This window comes from Elephas maximus, chromosome 1 (assembly GCF_024166365.1).
Source record: "Elephas maximus indicus isolate mEleMax1 chromosome 1, mEleMax1 primary haplotype, whole genome shotgun sequence".
NCBI lineage: Eukaryota > Metazoa > Chordata > Mammalia > Proboscidea > Elephantidae > Elephas > Elephas maximus.
In genome coordinates this window covers 138723605-138749115 of record NC_064819.1, presented here as the reverse complement: position 1 = coordinate 138749115, position 25511 = coordinate 138723605, and the positions used below count along the sequence as shown (strand labels likewise).

The window sequence follows — 25511 nt, the reverse complement described above, 5'->3', positions numbered from 1 at the left end:
TTATCTGCCTCAAGTAAATGTTTTATAAGCCTAGCGTTTCGTCTTAAACATTCAGATAATATTAAAATTGTATTAATATTTTTTAAAAACTTTAAACTTCTTACCACCTTTAGCTAAGCTTAGTGCTCCAGAAGGATGCCACACATTTACTTGGAGGCTCCCTGACATTCCACCTTGTCCTCCAAAGTTACACACATCCCCAATTTAGAAGCATGGTAAAGAGCTTATGCCACGTGGGCATAATAAGTAAGCATTCTTTTCTACTCATGGCTTTTTTTTTTAAAGATGAAAAAACTCACACATTTAAAAATTAGTAAAAATATCATCACGCATAATAATCGATAATGGCATTTTGCCTATAAAGAAAATTAACTTTTGGAAACACTGTCAATGAAATTCAGTCCCTGAGTATAGTAAGCCAACTATGGCTGCCCTGCTTGCTCAGTGTGGGAATATTTTGGAATATCCAATCTCCTGATCACTTGGTGTTTGCCTCAGGGTGACCAACTTTCCTATTTTGCCTGAGGCTGTCCTGGTTTTCAAACTGAAAGTACTCCATCCCTGCTCCCAAACAAACAGGGGTAGTTGGTCACCCTCGTTTTCCCAGAACTGGCAGACACTTCCAACAAGTTTCCAGGGACCCTACTGGTTTAGGCTGCTGGTTTGAAGTGAACATGATTGTTTGGTGAAGGAGAATGAGTGGGACTGGTAATACAGCAAGAACACTGAGAAACCTCTGGGACAAGCAAGTCCCTGAGAATCAGAAGACCCTGCCAGGAACATTGAGCTAACACAGCAAAAGTTTTAAGGGCTTTTGGTGCTGAGCTGGTGAATCTGTCCTAGAATAGTAGTTCCCAAATGCGGCAGTGCTTCAGAATCACCTGCAGAGCTATTTTAATCACAATTCCTAGGCTGTGCCAACAGAGCAGCTGACTCAGAATTTTGGACTTTAAGACAGCAGATGAATGATATTTCCACCACACAAACCTGACCATGCCACTGGCCTGCTTCTTTAAAAGTTCCAAGGCTTCATGCTGTTCCAGGATGAAATGCAAACTCACTGCCTGGCTTACAAGGCGGTTCATGATTTGGCCATTGTTTATCACTCCAGTCTCATATCGCACCATCCCACGCATCTAAATCTGTTTGGCTTTTGCATACAGTCTCCCCGCTGCCTGAAATACTCTCAGCCTACCTCCTCCCTTTCTCTGGGTAAAATACTCCTTGTGAAATTTCCATCGCTTCCTTTAGGAAGTCTCCTCTGATAGCTCAGATTCAAATCAAGTGTCCTTCTAGCCCCCCATATTTCCTCCATCATAAGGTGTATCATGTTATATTGTAAATGCCTTACAATTGTTTGTCTATAGCTCACTAGATTTTAATCCCTGAAGATGCAGTTATATCTCTAACACTGAATACAATGCATTACACAAAGTAAATGCTCACATACACTTATTGAATGAATGGCTGGATTCAGCCCTCTTGAACCTATGGAAACCCAAGTGGTGGGGTGGTTAAGTGCTACGGCTGCTAACCAAAACGTTGGCAGTTTGAATCCACCAGGTACTTCTTGGAAACTCTATGGGGCAGTTCTACTCTGTCCTATAGGGTCGTTATGAATCAGAGTCAACTCAGCAGCAATGGGTTTGGGTTTTTGGTTTGAACCTATGCCACCTGTGTGGGCTCCACCTGCTCAGTGTCTTATCCTGGCTCCCTGATCAATTCCTGTTCTCCCAGCAAAGCCCAGATGCCCTCCCATGACTTTATAAGATGAATCAGTCACACTTACCTGGCTTCCCTGGGCTTTGAAGAGTGGTTCTTTGCTGCCCCCACATGTTCCTTATGCAGCCAACTGAGACAACCCCTTGATCTACCTTGTATAGCCAACTGCTCCACCTGGTGTGGTCTTGTCTCAGTTCTGTGGGGACATCTTTGTCCTTGGCCTCCATATTCTTCCACTGGCACAAAGAGGAGCCATGAAGGGCAGAAGAGACTCCTATATCTCTGTTTCTACCCCCAATCTCATTTTGTTTTCCTCCATCACCAGGAGTAAATAAGTCGAAAATTTGTATAAAGTCCCTCATGCCACTTTTTTTCCCCAATCAGAAGATTAACTCTTTTCTAGAGTCCTTCTCTGGACCATTTGCTCCCCAACATCTAACCATTTTAACCACCTTGTTCTGACTAAATTTCTGTGGAAAATAGTAATGTCCAAGGACAGAAACTTCAGTACATTCTGAATTTTATTCTTTTATAGAAAAATTAACAAGTTTCTCAAAATGGAGATGTAAAGGGATTTTATTCCTAAAATGTAGGATCTTATATATATACATGGATTGAATCATAAGTTTGAAGTAGTAAAATGTGTATTGAGATCTTCATTAATCTATGCTGAAACAGATACTATAACATTAGTCATATATTTGCTGTATTGAGCTTTTTTTAAATAGCTGTAATTTATAGACAACATTTTTACTCCCTTCATGGTTATTATACTTAATAAAGCCATTAAAAAATCCTTAATAAACCTCATGGTAAATAGTGTGGTTCTAAATATATAGTGCATACTATTATACCCCTATAGCCTTTTTTCCTTTGGTAATTAGCAGCCACGGTAATTAAATTGAGGATGAAATGTGTAGTATATGTAGCATATCACAATTAGAATAGTTCAAACACAAGTACACTTTTAGGAAGAGAACTAATAAATAGGTGCATCTTATCAACTGGAACAAAAAACAGCTGTATTCTTTTGGAGAATTAGGAAGACTCAGTCAAGAAGATAATGAATACCATTAATATTTACATATTTTTAAACTGAAAATGATACCTACTTAGAGTTTTTAAAGCACATTATTTACTTCTTGTTAGAGCTATGCAAAGTCCCTGTGACACAGGAAAGTGTTGGTGTCCCCTTTTTATAGACAAGAAAATGGAGTCAGAGAGGTTAAATCACTTTTGGAAGGAGGCTGCTCCTTTCATCCACCTTATGTCTTTAAGATGTTTACCAAAGTCTGTCTCTCTGGCAGCCTCTCCTATTCTCCTTGTTGTGGTGGGATCTGACTTTGTTATTCCTTCACTTAGCTTTATCAGGACTCTGAAAGGACAGGGGATAAATGTACGAGAACCAGAAGTTATGTTTTCTCATTTTATTCTCAAAAATTCACTGTGTGGAGTTGCATAGAAATATTCAGACGGAACTGACAAGTTACTAGTATCTGAGCTACTCATAAAATAGAGGAAAAAAATACATGTCTTTTCTGTTTTTTTTTTTTTTGCATAGAACTCCTAAATATACCTATTTATGTGGTCCTTTGATTAAAGCCAAATCAGTTCTGGACACGAATAGCAAGATTATCAGAAATGAAATGGAAACAATTATCCTACCTTTGTAATACAACAGGCAGACATTTTCTCACTTGAGATTTTGTTGGTGATTTTAGGCCTTGTACCTTAAGGAAGATGTAACAGAGCTGTAAATGTGCATCAGAAATGATCAAGAGGACACATTTAAGTAGGAAAAAAATGGGCTCTAGTCTGGAAAAATGAAGGCCTTGAGAAATTTTATTAAAACCTCTAAAATTATGCATGTTTTAAATAAGGTAAACATAGACTTAGGTTAATTTCCAAATTTTAAAATACTAGAAACTACCACTAGAATGTTGAAAGAAATACTTCAAAATAAGTATCTGTTAAGTGAGTTAATATTTAGAGTTAGCTGACACCTCTACATTCATGTTTTCTTATTTAATACCAAAGATAATAAAGATGTAGAGTTTATATCTCAGAGGGAAGATTCAGGGTGAAACTATAAACAAATTCAGAGAATCAGGATCATGGGAGGGGAACGGACCTTAAGTATCCTTTGATCTAACACCTCATCTAGAACTTAGATTTTTAAATCATTCTCCCAAGGAACTTAGGTAAATTTGTCTACTCATAATGGGTAATTTGGAGGTGTGGTCCTATTCTTTTATGGCTGATTTCGAGGACTATCATTGCTTTTTGTAATCAAAAATTGACTCCTCTATTGAATTGACCATTAGTCTACTCTGATTTAAAAGTTCTTTTGGAAAAAGATGTTCTTAAGAGCAAATTATGATTTCTAGATCATTAGACTATATGCCTTAAATGTTACATTTGAGTAGGGAAGAATATATTTTATAAAATTCATTTTCTGCCCATGCAGCAAAAAGGTACCTAATGATGGGGACCTAACAGAAACAATAATAAATCATTACTATTAATTTAATACCTACTGTGTGCCAGGTTCATACATATTAGGTATTTTATATAATGATATCCGATTTCATCCAAACTATGTTTGTATAAGAAAATTATTAGGATCCCATTTTATAGGTGATAAAACTAAGCCAAAGCAGTGTTAATAGTTTATACAAATCACACAGCAAAACTGGAATGGATACTAATTCCAAGTTTTTTCAGAGCTAGGCTCTTTCTACAATACCATGCTGTGAATTTTATTTCCATGTTTTAATTTAAATTCTTATTTGCCTGATAGATTTAAGATTTATTTAATTTTCTCTTGTGCTCAGATCATTTGAATTTGTACTAACCAGCAGTGCAATTTATGCACTCAAGATTGTTTGATGAAGTTTACATTTGAGCCGTTTTCCATTTAGTTTAACCCACAATTAGGGACAAAATGTTTTTCAGGGTATCATTTATAGAAATGCCATATGGAAATTGTTCTGCTGTGATTCCTTCAGCTATCTAGTCAGAATGTGACTAATCAGAATAAATATTAGGTGGAAAAGCCTAGAATTCTTCCATCACCTTGTGTTCAGTAATTTCCCTGATCAGTGGCTGTTCTAGGCATTCTGGACATGAATAGGAATATTATCGGAAATAAAACGGAAACATATTTCTACCGTTTTTGAAATAATTGTAAAAGGAATTGAAATGATGTCAAAAGCAGGATACAGAATAATCATTTGGACAATTTTGGTTTTACATCCTTCTTTGTGTTAGACCCTAGAAACACTGTGCATAGACTTGTCTGTAGCCAGAATTAAGGTGGCTTTCTCAGCATTGGACATATGGAAAAGAGAGAACTTTCTATTGAATAATTTGCTTTTGTTCCATTTATGTGAAAGAATGATGAAGTATCCCTTCTTTTTAAAAAAACATAAAACTTTTTTCCCTTTATAAAATTAATTACATGCTCACTCTAGAAAATTTAGACAATACAGATAAGCAAAAAGAAGAGTTTAACAGCAGCCCAAAAACTCAACATCCAGTATTTTTTAGTGTGTGTATTCTAAGCCGTTTTCTTTTGGTCTCTCATTTATTAGGTTTTTTTTTTTTAACCCAAGTGTTATGACCAAGTCTATTTTCTAAGCTTCTACAATAATTTTTTTTTAAAGATTTTAAGTTCTGTTTTAATTCTATTTTTTCTTAGGCAGCCTCTGTAGTATGTGTCAGAGAGCAGGGGAGCAGACCATCTGAAATCTTTATATTTCATTATGAATTGACGTTTCAATTTATTATACAAAGGACAGTACATTCTATGTCTGTCCTACAAATCTTCATAACATGTTAAAATGGAAGCTTTAGAAAACAGCCTTTACTTCATCTTATTTAAAAATAGAAAAGAGACAGTCGCTTGTTAGCGAGACTGCCAGCTCGCCAACTCTTCATTGTTGCCATTTTCAAATGTGATTCTAAATTTTCCTTCCTGTCATTTCACAGGTCACTGAATTCACAGGCCTGTGTTTCTTCTTTCAGAACACTCTTTTCTTCTTCAGCTTTGTACAAAGCAAAAGGTTGACCTCAGGTGTGAAGTTGATCTAAAGGAGAAAGGTGACCAAACCTTCCTAAAAAGAAAAAATGAAATCCACTTGAACTGAGGTGGGGGAAGTTAGATTGAATATTGAATATCGAATATTGAATATTTGGATTGGTTGTGAGTCTGTTAAGGTTTAGAGTGGAAGAGTAGCACTCAACCTTGGAACCACCTGGGGAGCTTTAAAAGTAGTGATGCCTGGTCCTTCCCCCAGAGATTCTAGTGTAATTGGTCTGGGATGTGACTGGGCCTTGGGCTTTTGTTAAAGTTTCCCAGGTGATTCCAATACAGTCAGGCTTGAGAAACATTGTTTTAGAAGATGCTCCACCAGGCACTCCTTGGAAACTCTATGGGGCAGTCCTACTCTGTCCTATAGGGTCGCTATGAGTTGGAATCGACTCGACGGCACTGGGTATACATATTCAGAGCCCTGGTGGCGCAGTGGTTAAGTGTTCAGCTGTTAATCAAAAAGGTCAGCAGTTCGAATCCACCAGCTACTCCTCGGAAACCCTATGAGGCAGGTCTACTCTGTCCTACAGGGTCACTATGAGTCAGAATTGACTTGATGGCAACTGGTTTGTACATATTTGCCTGTGTATTATGAACATAGGGGACAGTCTCTGCCTGAAGACAAATGACTGTCTACATACCTTGAAGCTCCTTCAGTATAAGGCCACCATGTGCACTTGGATGTAGATGCCTAGCAAAGGGAATGAACAGGGACTGAAATACAGCCCGATATTGGCTCACTCATCAAAGTGCACCCTGGCTTGGAGTTGTATCTCCTGGATGAAGGGAGCACCTTTTTCCAGTTTGCATAAAGGCACCGTACAGGCCAGCCTGACACAGCCTGTGTGCATATCTTCTTCCACCCTGCATGGTGACACATTGCCTCTCCTTCAAACCATTTTCTGATTCTAACATTTTAGCTAATTCCAAACCACTAGGTTCTTTAAAAATTAATCTTTTCCATTTTCTCTTGAGATGAGCACATCTATACGTGGCCTAGATAACATAGGAAAAATCTGCAAATTCCAGTCCGTTGATGTTCCTGTAATGAATTAGTATTTAGCCCTCTGGAATTAGATTAATTTGGAGGCCAGGGAAGAGCAATAAAAGTGGGAAACCTCAAGAAAGAAAAACTTTGTAACGGGCTTATTGTAAATACTCATGGCTGACTGGTTTAGAGTACCATGATAATGAGCCAGGTTTATAATTTCAAACCCATAGTTAGCATAACACAGGGGCCAACTCTATCCTGTTGTCACACTTGACACTCCATTTCCAACCAGTTTGTTCTTTAGTAAGGTTGGAATGAAGTCAGGATATTTCATACCATCACTATTACTGGAAAAACAGCTCCAAGTATATGTCCAGATGGGAGTGCATTCAGTATATGTCAGCTGCATCATAACTAGAGAGCTCATCAGTACTAACCAGTACAAAATATATCCAGATGTATTTGCATTATGTGATGGGGACCATAGTCAACATGATGTAAAACCTACAATCACATGGTGTTTTTTGTTTTTGTTTTTGAGAGCTCCAATAAGATGCTAAAGTTCTGCTAAGAAACTAAAAGAACAACCCTGGCCCTACCATCCTGGCTCATTTGGTTGGCAGTCTGTTTATTGAAAGGATGAGACTTCACCTTCAGTGTGAATACATGAGATTGAAATAGTCCAGCACCATCCCATCCACATGTTTCTGTGCAAAATGAATTACTTGATGGGAAACATGAAATCACTAATAAAGGCTATTTTTGTTAATTGCACATGGAGTTAGAATGGGGAGAACAGTGTTTATTTTAAACCAGGTTTGAATACTACATTGAGTGCATAAATAGAAAACCTCATAATGCACTGAAACGAGGTAGGTATCCCAGGACCAGCCCTACCCTCTCTCAAATTATTGCTACTTAGACAAAGCAATTCTTATGGAGTTAATATTAGCACAATCCCTTTTTCTGCTTGCCTGCTTCCTAGCAACCTGATGCAGAATATCTGCTTGCCAATCTGCTTTTGCTGAAGAATAAGAACAGAATCTCTAGTGAATTTGCCAATAGTCTCGAAGAGATGGGGATGCATTCAATAAGCTCTGTGTTGATTTTGTGAGCCCAGCGTGTAATTTATGTTGTCAACCCTCTGACCTTGTTGCATTCTCTACCACAGGCCAGGGAAGATGTGATCCACATGCTGAAGACAGAGAAAACCAAACCTGAGGTTCTGGAGGCTCATTACGGGTCTGCGGAACCAGAGAAAGTGCTACGGGTCCTGCACAGAGATGCCATCCTTGCCCAGGAGAAGTCCATAGGAGAAGATGTCTATGAGAAACCGATTTCAGAGGTAACAAAATGACACCAAATAGTCACCCTAGAAGGGAATCTCAGAGTGACATGGTAATCTTTACGTTCTTCCATTTTACATGCTTTAACCTTTTATTTCAAAAGACAAACTTTTAATGTTATACTAACATAGTTAAGTTTTAATTAAATAACTCATGAATTATAATGGGCAAGTTTCAATTGCCAGAATTCTAGAAGACTTTTCTTAACTACACTTAAAGCCCAAAAGGTATTTCTCCCTGTGTTTATGACATCTCAGTTGCATGCCCTTGCAGTCTCTTATTCTTCTCTAAGATGACGTCTGTAAAAATTTGAAGTGCTTATTTGCTTTAGCATTGAGGTGTCAGGATTATTATTGAATTGGTAACCCAAAATTAAATGGATTTTATTACTGATACTTATGGTTATAAAAAGAACATGGAAATTAAAAATCCGAAGCAACTTATTATAAATTTAACTTTGAATGTATGTCAAGCCTTTGCAGTAGCTTAGTCTGAGAGATCTCAGAGACGAGATCTGCTTTACATAGCATTCACAACAGATTGATGGTCCCATAATTTTCCAATTTCTGCAACAAGGATAAACTGGAGCTCTGTTGTCATTTTTCCTTAAAATGTTAAGGGATGATTATAGGAGAGGAAGCACGGATAGGAAGGAAGCACTGGCTTTGCAGTCAACTGGCTGGATCCACTTTCATATCTAAGATCTACCTTGACTAGCTTCGTATGGCTTTGGGCAGGTCACGTATGATCTTGCAGGCTCAATTTCCTTATCTGTCAGGTGGGAGTAACCACAGTGCGTACTTCATAGAGTTGTTGAGAAAATTAAATGAAACATGCCTGTAAAGCCCTTAGCATAGAACTTGGCACATAGTAGGTACTCAACAAATATTAGCCATTAGAATTTGCTGGGATTCGAGAGTGATAATTGCTCATACCCTTAATTAGTTCTGAATTTGGAAGAATTGGAGGAGTAAAAGACATATAGAGGTCAAAATATCAGTGAAATAAACAGTTAAGCACTGGTCTACTAGCCAAAAGGTTGGAAGCTCATACCCAACCCAGAGTTGCCTCGGAAGACAGGCCTGGCGATTTGCTTCCAAAAGGTCACAGCCTGGAAACCCCTATTGGTCAGTTCTACTCTGTGCACATGGCTTCGCCATGAGTCAGAATCGACTCAATGGCAACTGACAACAACAATAATAATAACCACCTGCATTGGAGAACTCAGCTTGGATAACTCAGCTCCATTTCATTTGGGCTTCCCAATTCTTTTTTCCCAAGTCTAGAACTTGAGATGATCCCCCCCAAATAAGAAGTAGGTCTGCAGAGCAGACATGCCCAGACTCACTGCCCCCAACACATTGAATTCTATAGATAGGAGAATGAGGGGAGTTCCTGGCCTATCTTAATAGGCCTGACCCAAGTGTCCTTAGCTCATAGACGAAGGAGAGAGTAGAAAACTCTTACCATGTGGACTGTCCTTTCAGAATTGGCAAAGCTAGGTAAGATTTTGTCACTTTCTCCCTTCAACTCAACAACCAGAAGAGTCATTTGTCCCTTCGGGAAGTGTGAGTGAGGAGGTAGAGAGAAGGGCAGTAGTTACTGCTAAAATGGTGAAGTTTCTATTTGGTAGAAAAATAGAATTCTGGAAAAAAGACAAAAAGTTTTCTTCTACCATCTCGAGAGTTTCGGTCTCTTGACCTTTTAGGCTTAACAGTCAAGGAGCAGGAGTCTGCCAACTTCATGAGTCAGGAACCTCAATACATCACTGTTTCTTTAGCCCCTGGGACTATGATCGGACAGTTCAGCTCTTGTCCTAGAAGCCATGTGGTACCTTAGGCCAAAAAATCCCTAACCAAGAAAAAAGAAATTAAAAAATAAAGCCAAATCAGTTACTGTTGAGTCAATTCTGATTCATGGTGACTCTCTATCTATGTGTGTCAGAGCAGAGCTATGTTCCATAGGGTTTTCAATGGTTGATTTTTTAAACATAGATTGCCAGGCCTTTCTTCCAAGGTACTGCTAATATTTTCATTTGTAGCCAAGAACATTAATTGTTTCACCACCCAGAGACTCCACTAAAATCCTTACTCATTCTAATTTCCAGACTAAATTATGCCCAGGTAGGTTATCCAACAGAATTCACCAGAGGTTAAGCAGCGAGCGAGCCCAATACAGCGGGCATCCTGCCCTTACCAAGTATCTGGGGAGAAATTGAAGAGAAAATCTGAATCCCTTGCACTTCCTTGTAAAATAAAGCCTTGGATATCAAAGTTCAAAATTCTTAAGCATAATTGCAAAGAATCAAGGTTTCCGTTTCTTTGCTTTCCAGTTTCTTATTCTGAGCTGCCTTAGTCAGAGAGATCTCATTGATTGAGTAGATTGTTTTTGTTTCTTTTCCCTTTCAGCAAAATGATTTGGGTCCATTATCATTTCCACAGCTGAATTAATACATTCTGAAGTCCCTTTGGGAAGCCTGGTGGCGTAGTAGTTAAGAGTTCAGCTGCTAACCAGAAGGTTGGCAGTTCAAATCCACCAGGTGCTCCTTGGTAACCCTATGGGGCAGTTCCATCCTGTCCCACAGGGTCACTATGAGTCAGAATTGACTCAACGGCAATGGGTTTTTTTTGGAGGGGGGTTGAAATCCCTTCATTCTGCTTTTTTCAAAGAATTATTAGAACATATACTATTATGTATATGTCCTAAAAAAAATTTTTTTTATACTATTATACTATTATCATAGTAACAACCTCACATTCATAACTTCAAAAGAAAATAAATACCCAACTCTTTGATCCCAGGACTCAGGGGTAATCCAGGCCCATGTAACTCTTACCAAAGACCAAAGCAGAGACTTAGGGTATATTTGAGAGAAGCGGGGTAGGTAGAGAAAATCCTCAACTGCAACAGGATTCCAGTTAGTCTAGAACCTGTAACTTTCCCCTCACTTTGGAGGAGTTTCCCATCAAGAAGTTAATTATGGGAAATAGGGTGCCCTAGGTTAGGGTGGAGGAGCCCTGGTGACATAGTTGTTAGGTGCTCGGCTGCTAACCTTTGCCGCTCCGCAGGAGAAAGATTCGGCAGTCTGCTTCTGTAAAGATTCCAGCCTTGGAAACCCTATGGAGACAGTTCTACTCTGTCCTTGTTGTTAGGTGCCGTTGAGTCAATTCCGACTCATAGCGACCCTGTGTACAGAACGAAACACTGCCAGGTCCTTTGCCATCCTCATAATTGTTATTATGCTTGAGCTTATTGTTGCAGCCACTGTGTCTCCATCTCATTGAAGGTCTTCCTCTTTTTTCAAGACTCTGTACTTTACCAAGCATGATGGCCTTCTCCAGGGACTGGTCCCTCTGTTAACTTGTCAAAAATATGTGAGACGAAGTCTCACCATCCTCGTTTCTAAGGAGCATTCTGGTTATATTTCTTCCAAAACAGACTTCTTCGTTCTTTTGGCAGTCAATGGCATATTCACAATTCTTCGCCAACACCATAATTCAAAGGCATCAATTCTTCCATCTTTCTTATTCATTCATTGTCCAGCTTTTGCATAGGATCGCTATGAGTGGGAATCTACTCCACGGCAATGGTTTTTTTTGTTGTTGTTGTTGTTTAGGTTGGGTGGAGGAATCTGTTTGCATTTACTATCCCTGCCCATACCGAGTGGCATTTGAAACTTATGTGTCTGTTTGCAACATTTAGGCATTTGAATTCAGTGCCTGAGTCTTATATTAGGTGCTATACTTCCCACTTGCATATTTAAAACCTCTTTGACCTTTTTCTTCTTTCAGGTTCTTGCCAGGCCTAGGAAACCCACCGCTTAGGGTTGGTTTTTCCTATTGCCCCATTTGTTTCAGCTGGAATATCACACCTTACCTGTGATGACCCTTCTGAAGCCTGTGTGGCTTGGAGCCTATCAGGGACCAAGAGTTGCCAAGTGTTACTCTTCCTCAGAATTTAGCCTTCTCTGTGTTTGAACTTTCTAATCCTTGAGTATGTAACTTGTCCCAGTCAAGGCCACATACGTGTATATTTTTGACACAACCATATCTGCATTAGGATGGCTCAACTGAGAATTTCTTACAACTTGACCAGTTTTATAAACTGGTCCCATTTTTTTCTCTACCGCCATTTTATGGGTCTTAAGGTTTTTTGATTTGTTTATTTACTTCCCTTATGCCTTCAGATCCAGATATTTGTTTTCCTAATATTAGCTTCCATATTCTGTATTGTGGGGTCTCCATCAGTGACAGAAATAAAAATCAAGGAGTTCTGAGTCTGTCAAGAGCATCCTTTTTTCAACACAAGTCTTACCTACTTTCATGTTCTTGAGTTGGATATTCCTCATTACAGGGTGTTTCCCCATCACACCACACCCATGTTTGTACTGGACCTGCTGTTGTCTTGCCTCAGTCCCCTTTTGTGTGTCTCATCTTTCTTTAGAATCCTACATCCCCAGGTTTCCTGTGCATGTTCACTCAGGGCCCAGGCAATGACAGCTGATACCCTAAAACTCACTTAAATAATGCTTCATATATCTTATCCCAATCTTCCCAGATTTTATTTCTTAAGTCTGTCCATATTTTATGTAACCACTTTGAATAGCTATTGTAGCCTTTAAGGGAAGAGCCTCAATTGATCTCATGATGGGCTCTATCTGCAGTTTTACGGCATGCTCTTCAATGGTTTCCTGGACCCCGGCACCATCTTTGTTTGTGGGGGCACTCTGCACTGTTCTTTGTACTCTCACGTCTCTTCATCTTCACATTCTGATTCAACAATCAGAAAATACCTGCCTTTTTTATAACCCTATCTTTAAGAGCACTTAGATCCACTTCCCTTGCATGAAAATCCAGTTTGGTCTTTTAAAACTTCGTTTCTTCTAAGCAGATTTCTGTTTTCCTGAGTTTCTTAATATATCTCCAGTTAGCCCTCTCCTGTTGACAGAGCTGAAACCACTTCCTGAACCATGACTCTTTCATCGAAAACATTCTGAATTCTCTCCATCTCAAGTACTTGCATTCCTTCTCCACCAACTTTATTTGCTAGAATAAGACTTCCAGGTATGCTCTTTCCTTAGTAAATTTTTGGCCTGTGGCACTATGATGATCTCATTCAATTTTCCTTACACCTCAGTCCAAGTAGAGGCTATATTTCTAAAATAATAGGGGCTCCATTCCACTTTCACTATTCATTAATAAAAGCTACAATTCCTCTATGGTTGAGGCCACAGCTTAGATCCTGAAAACCAGAAGCCATGAACACAGTGTATATGATTAATGAATCTATGGAACACATAGTTATAAGAGGTGGTGTTGAGAGTCTCTGGACAAGCCACATAGATCCTAAAGGGTAGTCCCACCTCAGTTCTCTCCTTGGAACTTGATACAGTTCCAAATGAAGTACTGAGAAACAGCATCTGGCACAGCTGATCTATTGCTACCTATGTTAGTTCTTATAACCAGAATTTAACGTTGAATGCTAGATCCTCACACACCACTGCTTTATAAATAAATAAACCCATTATTCTGGAGTTGATTCAGACTTAAAGTGACCCTATACGCGACAGAGTAGAACTGCTCTATTAGGTTTCCAAGGCTGTAATCTTTATGGAAGCAGACTGTCATATCTTTCTCCCAAGGAATGGCTGGCGGGTTTGAACAGCCAACCTTTTGATTAACAGCCAAACACTTAACCACTGCACCACCAGGTCGTCTGAAGTTTAAAGTCTGGGCCTGCAGTTCTGCTGAGAAATACACTACACACACCTTGGCAGCCTGTGTGTTGAGAGACAAAAAGATGGCTTTCCCGAAGATGTAATCACTGTTGGGGTAAAGCTGTACAAGTGTAGGTGAGGTGAACATTGCCCACAGAGACATCAGCAAACGATTCCAGTGGCCCAGCTGCTGCAAACAACCCATCTCAAAGACCTACATGGACAGAACTGACTAAAGGCAAACTAAGGCCTGCTTCCTGCCTAGACTATGCTAGTTAAACCAGTTGCCACGGAGTTGACTCTGACTCATGGAAACTCCATGTGTCTCAGAGTAGAACTGTGCTCCACAGAGGTTTCAATAGCTGGTTTTTCAGAAGTAGATCACTAGGCCTTCCTTCTGAGGTGCCTCTGGATGGACTTAAACCTCCATTCTTTCAGCTAGCAGTCAAGGTACGTTAACCATTTTGCACCATCCAGGGACTTCAGGCTGCACCAAAAGACTTGATATCACCGTGAGCTGTTTTGTTCTCCAGATGCCTGTGCAATGTCTGTCTCTCTGGATTTCTCAATCAACCATCCAGTTAATAATGCCTCCGTCTTGTGCTCCAGAGTTCCTTGAATGGATTGAGGGATTACTGCAGGAGTCTGACAGATGAACTGAAAACATATATTGTTATAAAGACCACCACTGGACTTTCTATTACTTTCCCTCCAGGTTTGGACTTTGGAGAAACACATCTGTGGGAAAGTTTGGGTATTCAGAGCACAATATACTATCCTATGGCAGGCAGAGTAAAATAAGAGAAAAGGCTGAGCTGCACTTGGCCAGTTCCTTATGCCAAATAAACCATCAGATAAGTCACCTCTCCTTCCTTTGGGAGGATTAAGATAGGGTATGAAGAAACAGGTAGAAGCTGCTCTTCCAAATACATTTACAAGAAGGGACAGCTCTACTTTATAGTAAGTAGGAAGGCTCAAAAAGGGGGAAAAATTGCTCTTTCTACATTTTTGAGGATGATAATGATAATATATCAGCAATCTTGGTAAATTCTACAAAACATGGTAAAAAAATCACATTTGAAGAAATATGGGAGAATATTTTATAATATGAAGAATATTGCTATTCCAGTGAAAAAATATCTTGTACTAACTGTCCCTTTAAGAGTAAGGAATTTATGAAAAGACATGAAAGTACAATCTGCTAATCCCTGATGATCTCAGATGTTATCACCTGGGCTTCTCTACCAGTCTCTATCTGGTCATCTGCTCTTAGGCAAAGAGAGTGGAGGCCCGGGCAGAAGACACCAAGGATGACAGAGGCAGTCTCTCTTTTATTTCGGACCCAGAAATGACCCATTCACAATGAAGATATCATGCAGTTATAGAGGGGACCATGGATTCTCCTCATCACTGAAGGGCAAACATCAAAAACCTGAGTGGAGCAGCTGTGATTCTGACATCCTGTGGAGCTATCCCATTGAGTTTGGGGTTGAAGGGTTGAGGATGGATTTTAAATATGCTGGTTTCAACTAGAGTAGTCATTCTCAACAGGGGCAATGTTCCCCCCTGGAAATATTTGGAAATGACTAGGGACAGTTTTGAATGCCACAATTGGGAGACTGCTAAGAATATTTAATGAGTAGAGGCTATGGGTTTTACTAAATATCCTACAATGTACAGGACAGCTCCCCACCACAAAGAATTAGCTGGCCCAAAATATCAGTAATGCTGAGATTAAGAAACCCTGAACTAGAGTTTGAAGGGAAGTGTAGGATAGTGAATAACGTAGGAAACTATCAATATTGTAGGAGTCCCTGGGTGGTGCAAACAGTTAAGTATAGGGACAGTAACAGAAATATTGGCAGTTTCAACCCACCCAGAGGCACCTGGAAAAAAAGGCCTGGTGATCTGCTTCTGAAAGACCACAGCAGGAGAATATGGAACATAGTTCTACTCTGAAACACATGGGGTTGCCATGAGTCAAAATCAACTTGATGGCAACTGGATTTTTGCTTCTTGTTTTTGTTTTAATCAATATTTTAAGCTTCTGTCCAATTTAACAAATATTTACTAAACACCTACTTTGTACTAGGCAGTGTGCTAGGCACTAGGGACTAAAAAGATAATCAAGACACGAGCCCTTAAAAGTCTTAAAGCCTGAGCAGAGAGATAGGCACAAATGCCCTTGTAATAATATTTTTTAAAATGTCTCTTAGGGAAATGTGCTCTCTCACTATATTTACCATCTATTGAGTAAAGAGAACTGAGCGTCCTTCAAAATACTTTTCTTAGAAAATGTTCTACATCCTACTTTGATGAGTGGGTTTGGGGTCTTAAAAGCTTGTGAGCATCCATCTAAATATGCCTACTGGTCCCATCCCATCTGGAGCAAGGGAGAATGATGAAAACCAAAGACACAAGGGAAAGATTAGCACAAAAGACTAATAGACTGCAAGTGCTACAGCATCCACCAGACTGAGTCTAGCATAACTAGATGGAACCTGGCTACCACCACTGACTGCTCTGAAAGGGATCACAATAGAGGGTCCGGCACAGAGCTAGAGAAAAATGTAGAGCAAAATTCTAACTCACACTCACACAAAAAAAGACCAGACTTACTGGTCTGACAGAGACTGGAAAAATCCTTTGAATATGGCCCCCGGACACCCTTTTGCCTCAGTACTGAAGTCACTCTTGAGGGTCACCGTTCAGCCAAAGATTAGACAGGACTATAAAACAAAAAGAAACTAAAGGGGTGCACCAGCCCAGGGGCAAGGGCAAGAAAGCAGGATTTTGATTGCCACAACTGAGGGAGTGCTACTAGCATTTGCCAACAGGAAAACTGGATGAATGGAAATAGGGAACCCAAGATCGAGAAGCAGAGAATGTTGACGTATTGCGGGGTTGGCAACCAATGACGCAAACCATGTATTAATTGTTTAATGAAAAACTAATTTGCTCTGTAAATGTTCACCTAAAGCACAATAAAGAAAATATTTTCTTAGAAATGCATATAACTGCAAGTCTTAAAAAAATATATTGTTATGATGACAATTACCTCCCAGGGGAGAAGTCTGGTATATGTATATACATCTTAATTCTTCTGAGATCAGGAGGGTTGTTGTCTTCTTGCTTTTGAGTATAGAGCTTTGTGCTATCTCATTAAAACAATGGAACAGCTTGTTCTCCTGAAAGTTTAGGGACCATACGTATGTTCACAGAAAAAAGTCTAGAAGTCACTGTAGCATGATTATGGCTAGTTTATAAAGCCAGTTAGCATGAAGAAAATGATGGAATGGGAAGAATGACAGCTAATACCAGATTCCATATTCAACAATGCACAGGTCAGCTCCCCACCACAAGAATTACCTGGTCCAAAATGTCAATAGTGCTGAAATTAGGAAACCTTGAACTAGAGTTTGAAGAGGAGAGTAGGATAGTGAGTAGTGTAGGGAACTATCGATATACAAATGAAATACAATATTAAGTTCTTTTCTGTGTTTGCTTATTCAGCTGGACAGACTTGAGGAAAAACAGAAAGAAACCTACCGGCGCATGCTAGAGCAGCTACTTCTGGCGGAGAAGTGTCACAGGCGCACTGTGTATGAGTTAGAGAACGAGAAGCATAAACACACTGACTACATGAACAAGAGTGACGACTTCACCAACCTGCTGGAGCAGGAGCGGGAGAGGTAAGGTGCACACACATACCAGCACATCTGGACGCCTGCAGTCCTTTCTCCTCTGTCCCTTGTATTGGTGACACTAAGGTCCAGTGACCATGGACAAGTGCCCAGGGCCTAATTCTGATTTCTGAATGGTTAGTTACCAGAGAGAGTGGGACCAACTATTATCTGAACTATTACATGAATGCATTTGGGGGGTGTTTCTAAGTAGGGTTCCACACTCACACAAGGATGTTAAAAGACAGAAAACCACAAAGCTAGAGCTTTATATTGGAACATGATCAATGAACCACCTATATTTGAAAAGCTTCTCTTTTAATTGCCCTATATTTAAAATAAGGAGTCCTTGGATGGCACAAACAGTTAAGCGGTCAGTTGCTAACTGAAAGGTTGACAATTCATATCCACCCAGAGGTGCCTCGAAAGAAAGTCCTAGTGATCTACTTTCGAAACCTCAGCCATTGAAACCCCTATGGAACACAGTTCTACTCTGACACGCATGGGGTTGCCATGAGTCAGAATGGATTTGATGGCAACTGGTAACTGATAACTTTGAAATAATCTACTTTTTCCTTTTGGGATTGAAATCCACTTATTCAGGAAGGCAAATTCTTTTTTTTTTTTAATTTTTATTATGCTGTAAGTGAAAGTTTACAAATCAAGTCAGTCTTTCACACAAAAACTTATATACACCTTGCTACATACTCCCAATTGCTCTCCCCCTAATGGAACAGCCCACTCCCTCCCTCCACTCTCTCTTTTCGTGTCCATTTCATCAGCTTCTAACCCCCTCTACCCTCTCATCTCCCCTCCGGGCAGGAGTTGCCAGCATAGTCTCAATTGTCCACCTAATCCAAGAAGCTCACGCCTCACCAGCATTCTTCTCCATTGCGTTGTCCTGTCCAATTTCTGTCTGAAGAGTTGGCTTTGGGAATGGTTCCTGTCTTGGGCCAACAGAAGGTCTGGGGGCCATGACCACCAGGGTCCTTCTAGTCTCAGTCAGATGATTAAGTCTGGTCTTTTTATGAGAATTTGGGGTCTGCATTCCACTGCTCTCCTGCTCCCTCAGGGGTTCTCTGTTGTGTTCCCTGTCAGGGCAGTCATTGGTTGTGGCCGGGCACCATCTAGCTCTTCTGGTCTCAGGCTGATGTAGTCTCTGGTTTATGTGGCCCTTTCTGTCTCGGGCTCGTAATTACTTTGTGTCCTTGGTGTTCTTCATTCTCCTTTGCTCCAGGTGGGTTGAGACCAATTGATGCATCTTAGATGGCCGCTTGATCGCGTTTAAGACCCCAGACACCACACTCAAAAGTGGAATGCAGAATGTTTTCTTAATAGATTTTATTATGCCAGTTGACTTAGATGTCCCCTGAAACCATGGTCCCCAAACCCCCGCCCCTGCTATGCTGGCAGGAAGGCAAATTCTTAACCTTAACGATGTTAAATGAATCCCATTCATTCTTACAGCCAGTGGAGAAAATTTCAATATTTGGTTGTGCGTACTGTAGTTTTACAAAAATAAGGCACGCCTTCTATGTTTGTTTGCCAACCGCGCCCTCCCTCCTCTCATTTTGGTAAGTGTGCTATTTTTACAGCAACTTGTAAATTCTGTAATGACTAGAACTACCTGCTTAATTTCCCAAGGGTTACATAACTCTTGAAAACTCAGTGTAAAAAACGAAATTAAACCTCAGTATATACAGTCTTAATATCTATCCTTGTAGGTAGCTTTCTCAGACCAGGGGTTGCCACATTTGAAGCAGAGACCCCAAATTGAAAAGCTTTGTAATTAACTCTTCTATACTATACAATCTTTTCAGCATTTTCTTTTTAGATTTTTCTCTTCTTTCCCTTCCCTTGGCTGAATAGGCCTGTCTGTGAATTCCAGGATCTTTGAAACCATTGACATTGAATTCTGATGCCTTGACTTATCAAGCGTGTCAGCCTCTGTATTCCAGGTTTGCAAATTGAGAGCCACTCAGGAACAGCTTTACTTATCCTTGCTTTATTATCTATTTATATACAAAAAAAGAGATCTGGTTTTTCCAGATTAGTTTACTTACCAGAAAAAGCTATCACAATAAGAGTAATACAAGCATGAAGCCAAACAGGTTTGTGTTATTCCTTTTTCATTATTGATAATGTTTACTAATTACTGGTCTTTGTACATGGAGCCCTGGTGGTGCAGTGTTTAAAAGCTGGGCTGCGAAACAAAATGTTGGCATTTCAAATCCATCAGCTGCTCTTTGGAAACCCTATGGGGCAGTTCTACTCTGTCCTACAGGTTTGGTGTGAGTTGGAACAACATGATGGCAAGGGGTTTGGTTTTTTGTTTTTTTTTTTTTGGTTTAGTCTTTGTACAACCCTTGGGAAAGCAGAAATGGGAAACAATAATGTTACAGCTAGGCCAGAGTGTTATGTAACTCACTTCCAATTTATGGCCTCTTTAAGCTTTTCTTCTGTGCCTAAAAGCTAAGGTTTACCAGCTTCATGTTTGAAAAAATAGATGGCCTGATTTGAAATTTTTGGGTAATCAAACAGTGAGAATAAACTCCATCCCCTCAGTGTCTGTGACCTTTCCAATCTCAAGCTGCAGATTTTGCAAGCAAGGTTCTAATGACGGTATAAATTATACATATCCACAACAGCCATCTGGTTAGATGTCCTGTGCATGAATGTGGTCAGGTAAAAAAGTAGGAACTTTTTTGATATTGACTTTTTAACATATCTGAAATCAAATAATTTTAAAGAGCATCTGTGTGAATTTCTGACACTTTGCAAATTATTTGATTTAGAACCAGATGTGGCTGCCTTTTCTACAATTCCCCACCTAAGCTAAATGCCTGAGGCGGCACAAGTTCACTTACAGAATTGTTAGTTTAAATATAGGTAAGCGGATGAAAAGAGTAATTATCCAGATAGTTCCTTTTCCTTTTTCCTAGTTTTTATATTCTGTGAGAGTAACAGTATGAAAACATGACAAAGAGCTTTATTGTTTACAGATCACTTTTATGTCCATTAGACAATGAAGTCTATCCCAGATATGTTCATTTACTGATTTCATGCTGATCAACCCTAGATGAGTGATTCTAATCCCCTGCTCCCTTTTTGGAATTGTTTAATTTTATTAAAACAAAAACCTCTCCTGAGCGAAGTGCTATGTAAAAGGTTTTTAGGAACAAAATAAAATTTTAAAAATTAACTTTAGATGCTTTTGATACTTCGATCAGCACTGCTGGGATATGTCACCATTTTGATGTTTTAGATAAGAAATTCACTAAAAGACCTTGGGAAGCCCTGGTGGCGTAGTGGTTAAGCGCTACCTAACCAAAAGATCTGCAGTTCAAATCCACCAGGCGCACCTTGGAAACTATGGGGCAGTTCTACTGTGTCCTCTTATGGTCGCTGTGAGCCCGAATTGACTCAAGGGCAAAGAGTTTTCTTTTTTAAAAGACGTTTGACTCTCACTTAAATATCAAGCAACTTTAAGGTTTTAACATAATATTTTTTTTATAATTTTTATTGTGCTTTAAGTGAAAGTTTACAAATCAAGTCAGTCTTTCACACAAAAACCCATGTACACCTTGCTACACACTCCCAATTACTCTCCCCCTAATGATACAGCCTGCTCTTTCCCTCTACTCTCTCTTTTCGTGTCCATTTCACCAGCTTCTAACCCCCTCCACCCTGTCATCTCCCCTCCAGTCAGGAGATGCCAACATAGTCTCAAGTGTCCACCTGATCCAAGAAGCTCACTCCTCACCAGCATCCCTCTCCAACCCATTGTCCAGTCCAATCCATGTCTGAAGAGTTGCCTTCAGGAATGATTCCTGTCCTGGGCCAACAGAAGTTCTGGGGGCCATGACCACCGGGGTCCTTCTAGTCTCAGACCGTTAAGTCTGGTCTTATGAGAATTTGGGGTCTGCATTCCACTGCTCTCCTGCTCGCTCAGGGGTTCTCTGTTGTGTTTCCTGTCAGGGCAGTCATTGGTTGTAGCCAGGCACCGTCTAGTTCTTCTGGTCTCAGGATGATATAGACTCTAGTTCATGTGGCCCTTTCTGTCTCTTGGGCTCATAATCGCCTTGTGTCCTTGGTGTTCATTCTCCTTAGATCCAGTTGGGTTGAGACAAATTGATGCCTCTTAGATGGCTCCTTGCTAGCGTTTAAGACCCCAGACACCACTCTTCAAAGTGGGATGCAGAATGTTTTCTTAATAGATTTTATTATGCCAATTGACTTAGATGTCTGCTGAACCCATGGTCCCCAGACCTCTGTCCCTGCTACACTGGCCTTCGAAGCATTCAGTTTATTCAGGAAACTTCTTTGCTTTTGGTTTAGTCTAGTTGTGCTGACCTCCCTGTATTGTGTGCTGTCTTTCCCTTCACCTAAAGTACTTCTTATCTACTATCTAATTAGTGAATGCCCCTCTCCCACCCTCCCTCCCTCCCCACCTCATAACCACAAAAGAATGTTTTCTTCCCAGTTTAAACTATTTCTCAAGTTCTTATAATAGTGGTCTTATACAATATTTGTCCTTTTGCAGCTGACCAATTTCACTCAGCATAATGCCTTCCAGGTTCCTCCATGTTATGAAATGTTTCACAGATTCCTCACTGTTCCTTATCGATGCCTAGTATTCCATTGTGTGAATATACCATAATTTATTTATCCATTCATCCGTTGTTGGGCACATTGGTTGCTTCCATCTTTTTGCTGTTGTAAACAGTGCTGCAATAAACATGGGTGTGCATATATCTGTTCGTGTAAAAGCTCTTAATTCTCTAGGATATATTTCAAGGAGTGGGATTGCTGGATTGTATGGTAGTTCCATTTCTAGCTTTTTAAGGAAGCACCAAATCGATTTCCAAAGTGGTTGTACCACTTGACATTCTGACCAGCAGTGTATAAGTGTTCCAATCTCTCCACAGCCTCTCCAACATTTATTATTTTGTGTTTTTTGGATTAATGCCAGCCTTGTTGGAGTGAGATGAAATCTCATTGTAGTTTTGATCTGCATTTCTCTAATGGCTAATGATCGTGAACATTTCCTCATATATCTGTTAGCTGCCTGAATGTCTTCTTTAGTGAAGTGTCTATTCGTATCTTTTGCCCATTTTTTAATTGGGTTGTCTTTTTGCACTTGAGTTTTTGCAGTATCATGTAGATTTTAGAGATCAGGTGCTGACCAGAAATGTCATAGCTAAAAACTTTTTCCCAGTCTGTAGGTAGTCTTTTTACTCTTTTGGTGAAGTCTTTGGATGAGCATAGGTGTTTGATTTTTAGGAGCTCCCAGTTATCTAGTTTTTCTTTTACATTCTTTATAATTTAACGTAATATTTTAACTGAACAGATCATACTTAGGTGCTTTTTTTTTTTTCCCTCAGCTCAGTACCCTAACCACCAGTGCACACATAGTGGGCACACCCTGACAGACGCTAGTTATGCTAAATTAAACAGCCCCACTAGCCCTGATAACTTAAGTTGGCGTCTCTGCATTGGGCTGTCATCTCAGGTGTACACCGTGACTGGCTCACAGGTTCGCTCGCAGGTTCCCGGGGGTACTAATGCCTTTAGGATTTTCTCAAAGGTCATGCCTGAATTCCTGCTGCCCTTTGGAAACTGCCCTGCTAAATCTGCTTTGGGTTAAATCCTCTTTTTAAAGTAAGCGGTCATAATTAGATCTACATATGGGAGCTAGCAGGATGCTGACCCCTAGGCTTCTTTCCTGTGGGCCACGTCGCCGGGCGCCCCCTACCCCAGCACTGACTGCAGCCGTGGCCGGGGCACCGCCTCCCACTGGGCTCAGCCAGGGCCGGGTGCTCCCATGGGGCTGGGAGGCAGCATCACCAGCACCTGCAGGGGAAGCCCGGCTGCAGCTAGCAAAGAACCAGCAATTCTGAACATAAGTGGGAGTCCTTGTATGGACTGTTCCAAGTTCTTTGTTTTGCACTCCCTTCCTCTTCTTCTGAAAAGTCGCTTTTGTGAGCTGAAAAATAGAGCCAAGGACTTTACTTTGAAAACATTTCCTTTTGTTTTGTTCTAAGAGCATAAGAAAAGGAAGTGAGGCAAAACTTGACATAAGGCTAGGTGGTTTGCTCTTTATAATCACCCATCTTCTCCCACTAGGTGTACAACTCTGCAGGCTGTCTCCACCCCAGAAAGCTAGATTTGGTAGAGGGGGGCAACTTGAGGGGAGGTGGGAGACTGTCCTGGCACCTAAGAGCATCTAGGCTCCATTCTCCATACTTGTCCTGCTGTCTAAGGGTTTTTCACTTCCTTCAGAGAAATGGCTAAGGCAATAAAAAGGGGTGCAGAGATATGGAATCCGTGGCAGGAGTTGATAAGCATTCCAGATTTGGATATTTAATGAAACCAGGACCCAAGGCTCTTAAAGACTTCAGAGACCAGACCTTCCAAGACCCTCATTTTACAGGTGGGGAAATTGAGGTCCAGAGCAATTATGTAGCTTGACCAAGATCACACCATGCAGGCCACTGGCCTAGCACTTTTATGCAAATGAGTCCTTGTGCAGATGACTTGTTTTATGTTGTCTTTTTGTGGGCGTGAGCTCCCCAACTCCATGTTCTTTTGTCCAAACTATGACACAAAATCTTAAAAGAAGAATGCTGGTTGTTGTGAAGATATAAACACAGAAATATTACAACCTGTGGTGTGTCTGGACTGTCAAGATAAGAGAAGCTTCTGGACAGTAGTCTGTTGGAAGGTTCAGCCTGGGGACTTGTCTTGAAACTAAGTTTGCATAGCAAGCACAGTGTTTTACTTAGATGGCATTCTATTTGGAATAGTTCTGGTAGGAGGCTGATGATGGTTATGGGGGACCTAAATAAACCCCCCCCAAGCCTCTCCCCTTTGTATGGCCACTGACCTAGACTCTATAAGTGCAAACAACTGTAGAAGCAGAAACTATCACTTTTCAGGAGCTGTTAAATTTGTCTTATATTAAAATTTCACAAATATTTATTAAGTATCTAAAATGAACAATATTTTATTCTGGGCTTCCTTTATTCTAAGTCAACACACTGTGGTTGTAATTTATTGCCATCATCTACAGCATATTTATTTTTACAGATAGTCATATTCCTAAATTTAAAAGGGGAAATAGCATGAACAAATACATTGGTTTAACTGGCATTGTCAATAATAAAGATGAAAATATCCTTCATTTCATTAATTAAGATGTAGATTTTAAAAGAAAAAAGCTCCTTTGTCTAAATGCAATATTCTGTTTCATCCATATTTGAAGTCGGCTTGACTTTTAAAGGCATAATTCTGAGCATACGAGATCACCTTCAGAGTCTACTTTATTCCCTGTTTGAACTGCAAGACTTGTGATTTTAATCTTAAGGTTCACTAGGACTGCTCCAAGAATATCAAAGTAGAGAGAACACAGTTACATCAAAAGTGGTCTGGACTTAAATATTTAGGGTGTGTGTGTGTGTGTGTGTACAAATGATGTGGGAGAGTGCTGTCTAAACCTATCACTGTAGATATAGATTTTACGTCTTTTGAACTTTATAGGCTCAGCTGGGACTACATTACATCATCATATAATAATGCAGCAAGCCTACCAAGTGTAAGTTACTTTTTTTTAAGTACAAATAAGCATCTCAAGAGAAATCACTGAACTTGTGAAGCAGAGAATGTAGGAGCATAAGCTGGAACAGAGGCAGAAGCTTTCAAGCCCCGTTTTGGTACTGTTTGTTTAGGCCCCTGGGAAGGTGTTTTGCCTGGTGGTCTGTGGCACAATCTGAATCCTTACACTTGCCCATGTAGGGAAATGATAAGTCAGAACCTACTGTTTTTAAAAACTTGCTGTAGTGGTTTGGGATCCTGGGAAATATTCTTGGCCTGGTTTATAGAAACAAATTCACATCTGTTTCCATGGGACAGTATCTTTAAATTTCTTAGATTTAGATGCTGAATCTCTGAAACATGGTGA

The 25511-nt window shown here is 40.1% G+C and overlaps 1 protein-coding gene across 11 annotated transcripts in view; it reads left to right on the top strand.

The window, feature by feature from the left end:
* The window catches only part of FILIP1 (filamin A interacting protein 1), a 244741-nt gene that overhangs the window by 165157 nt on the left and 54073 nt on the right, over positions 1-25511 (top strand). For all 11 annotated transcript variants that reach the window (XM_049895773.1, XM_049895764.1, XM_049895754.1 and 8 more), the window contains 2 exons: positions 7978-8151; positions 17382-17560. In XM_049895773.1, coding sequence (XP_049751730.1) covers positions 7978-8151; positions 17382-17560 — 353 coding nt within the window. The remainder of the gene's footprint in view (positions 1-7977; positions 8152-17381; positions 17561-25511) is intronic.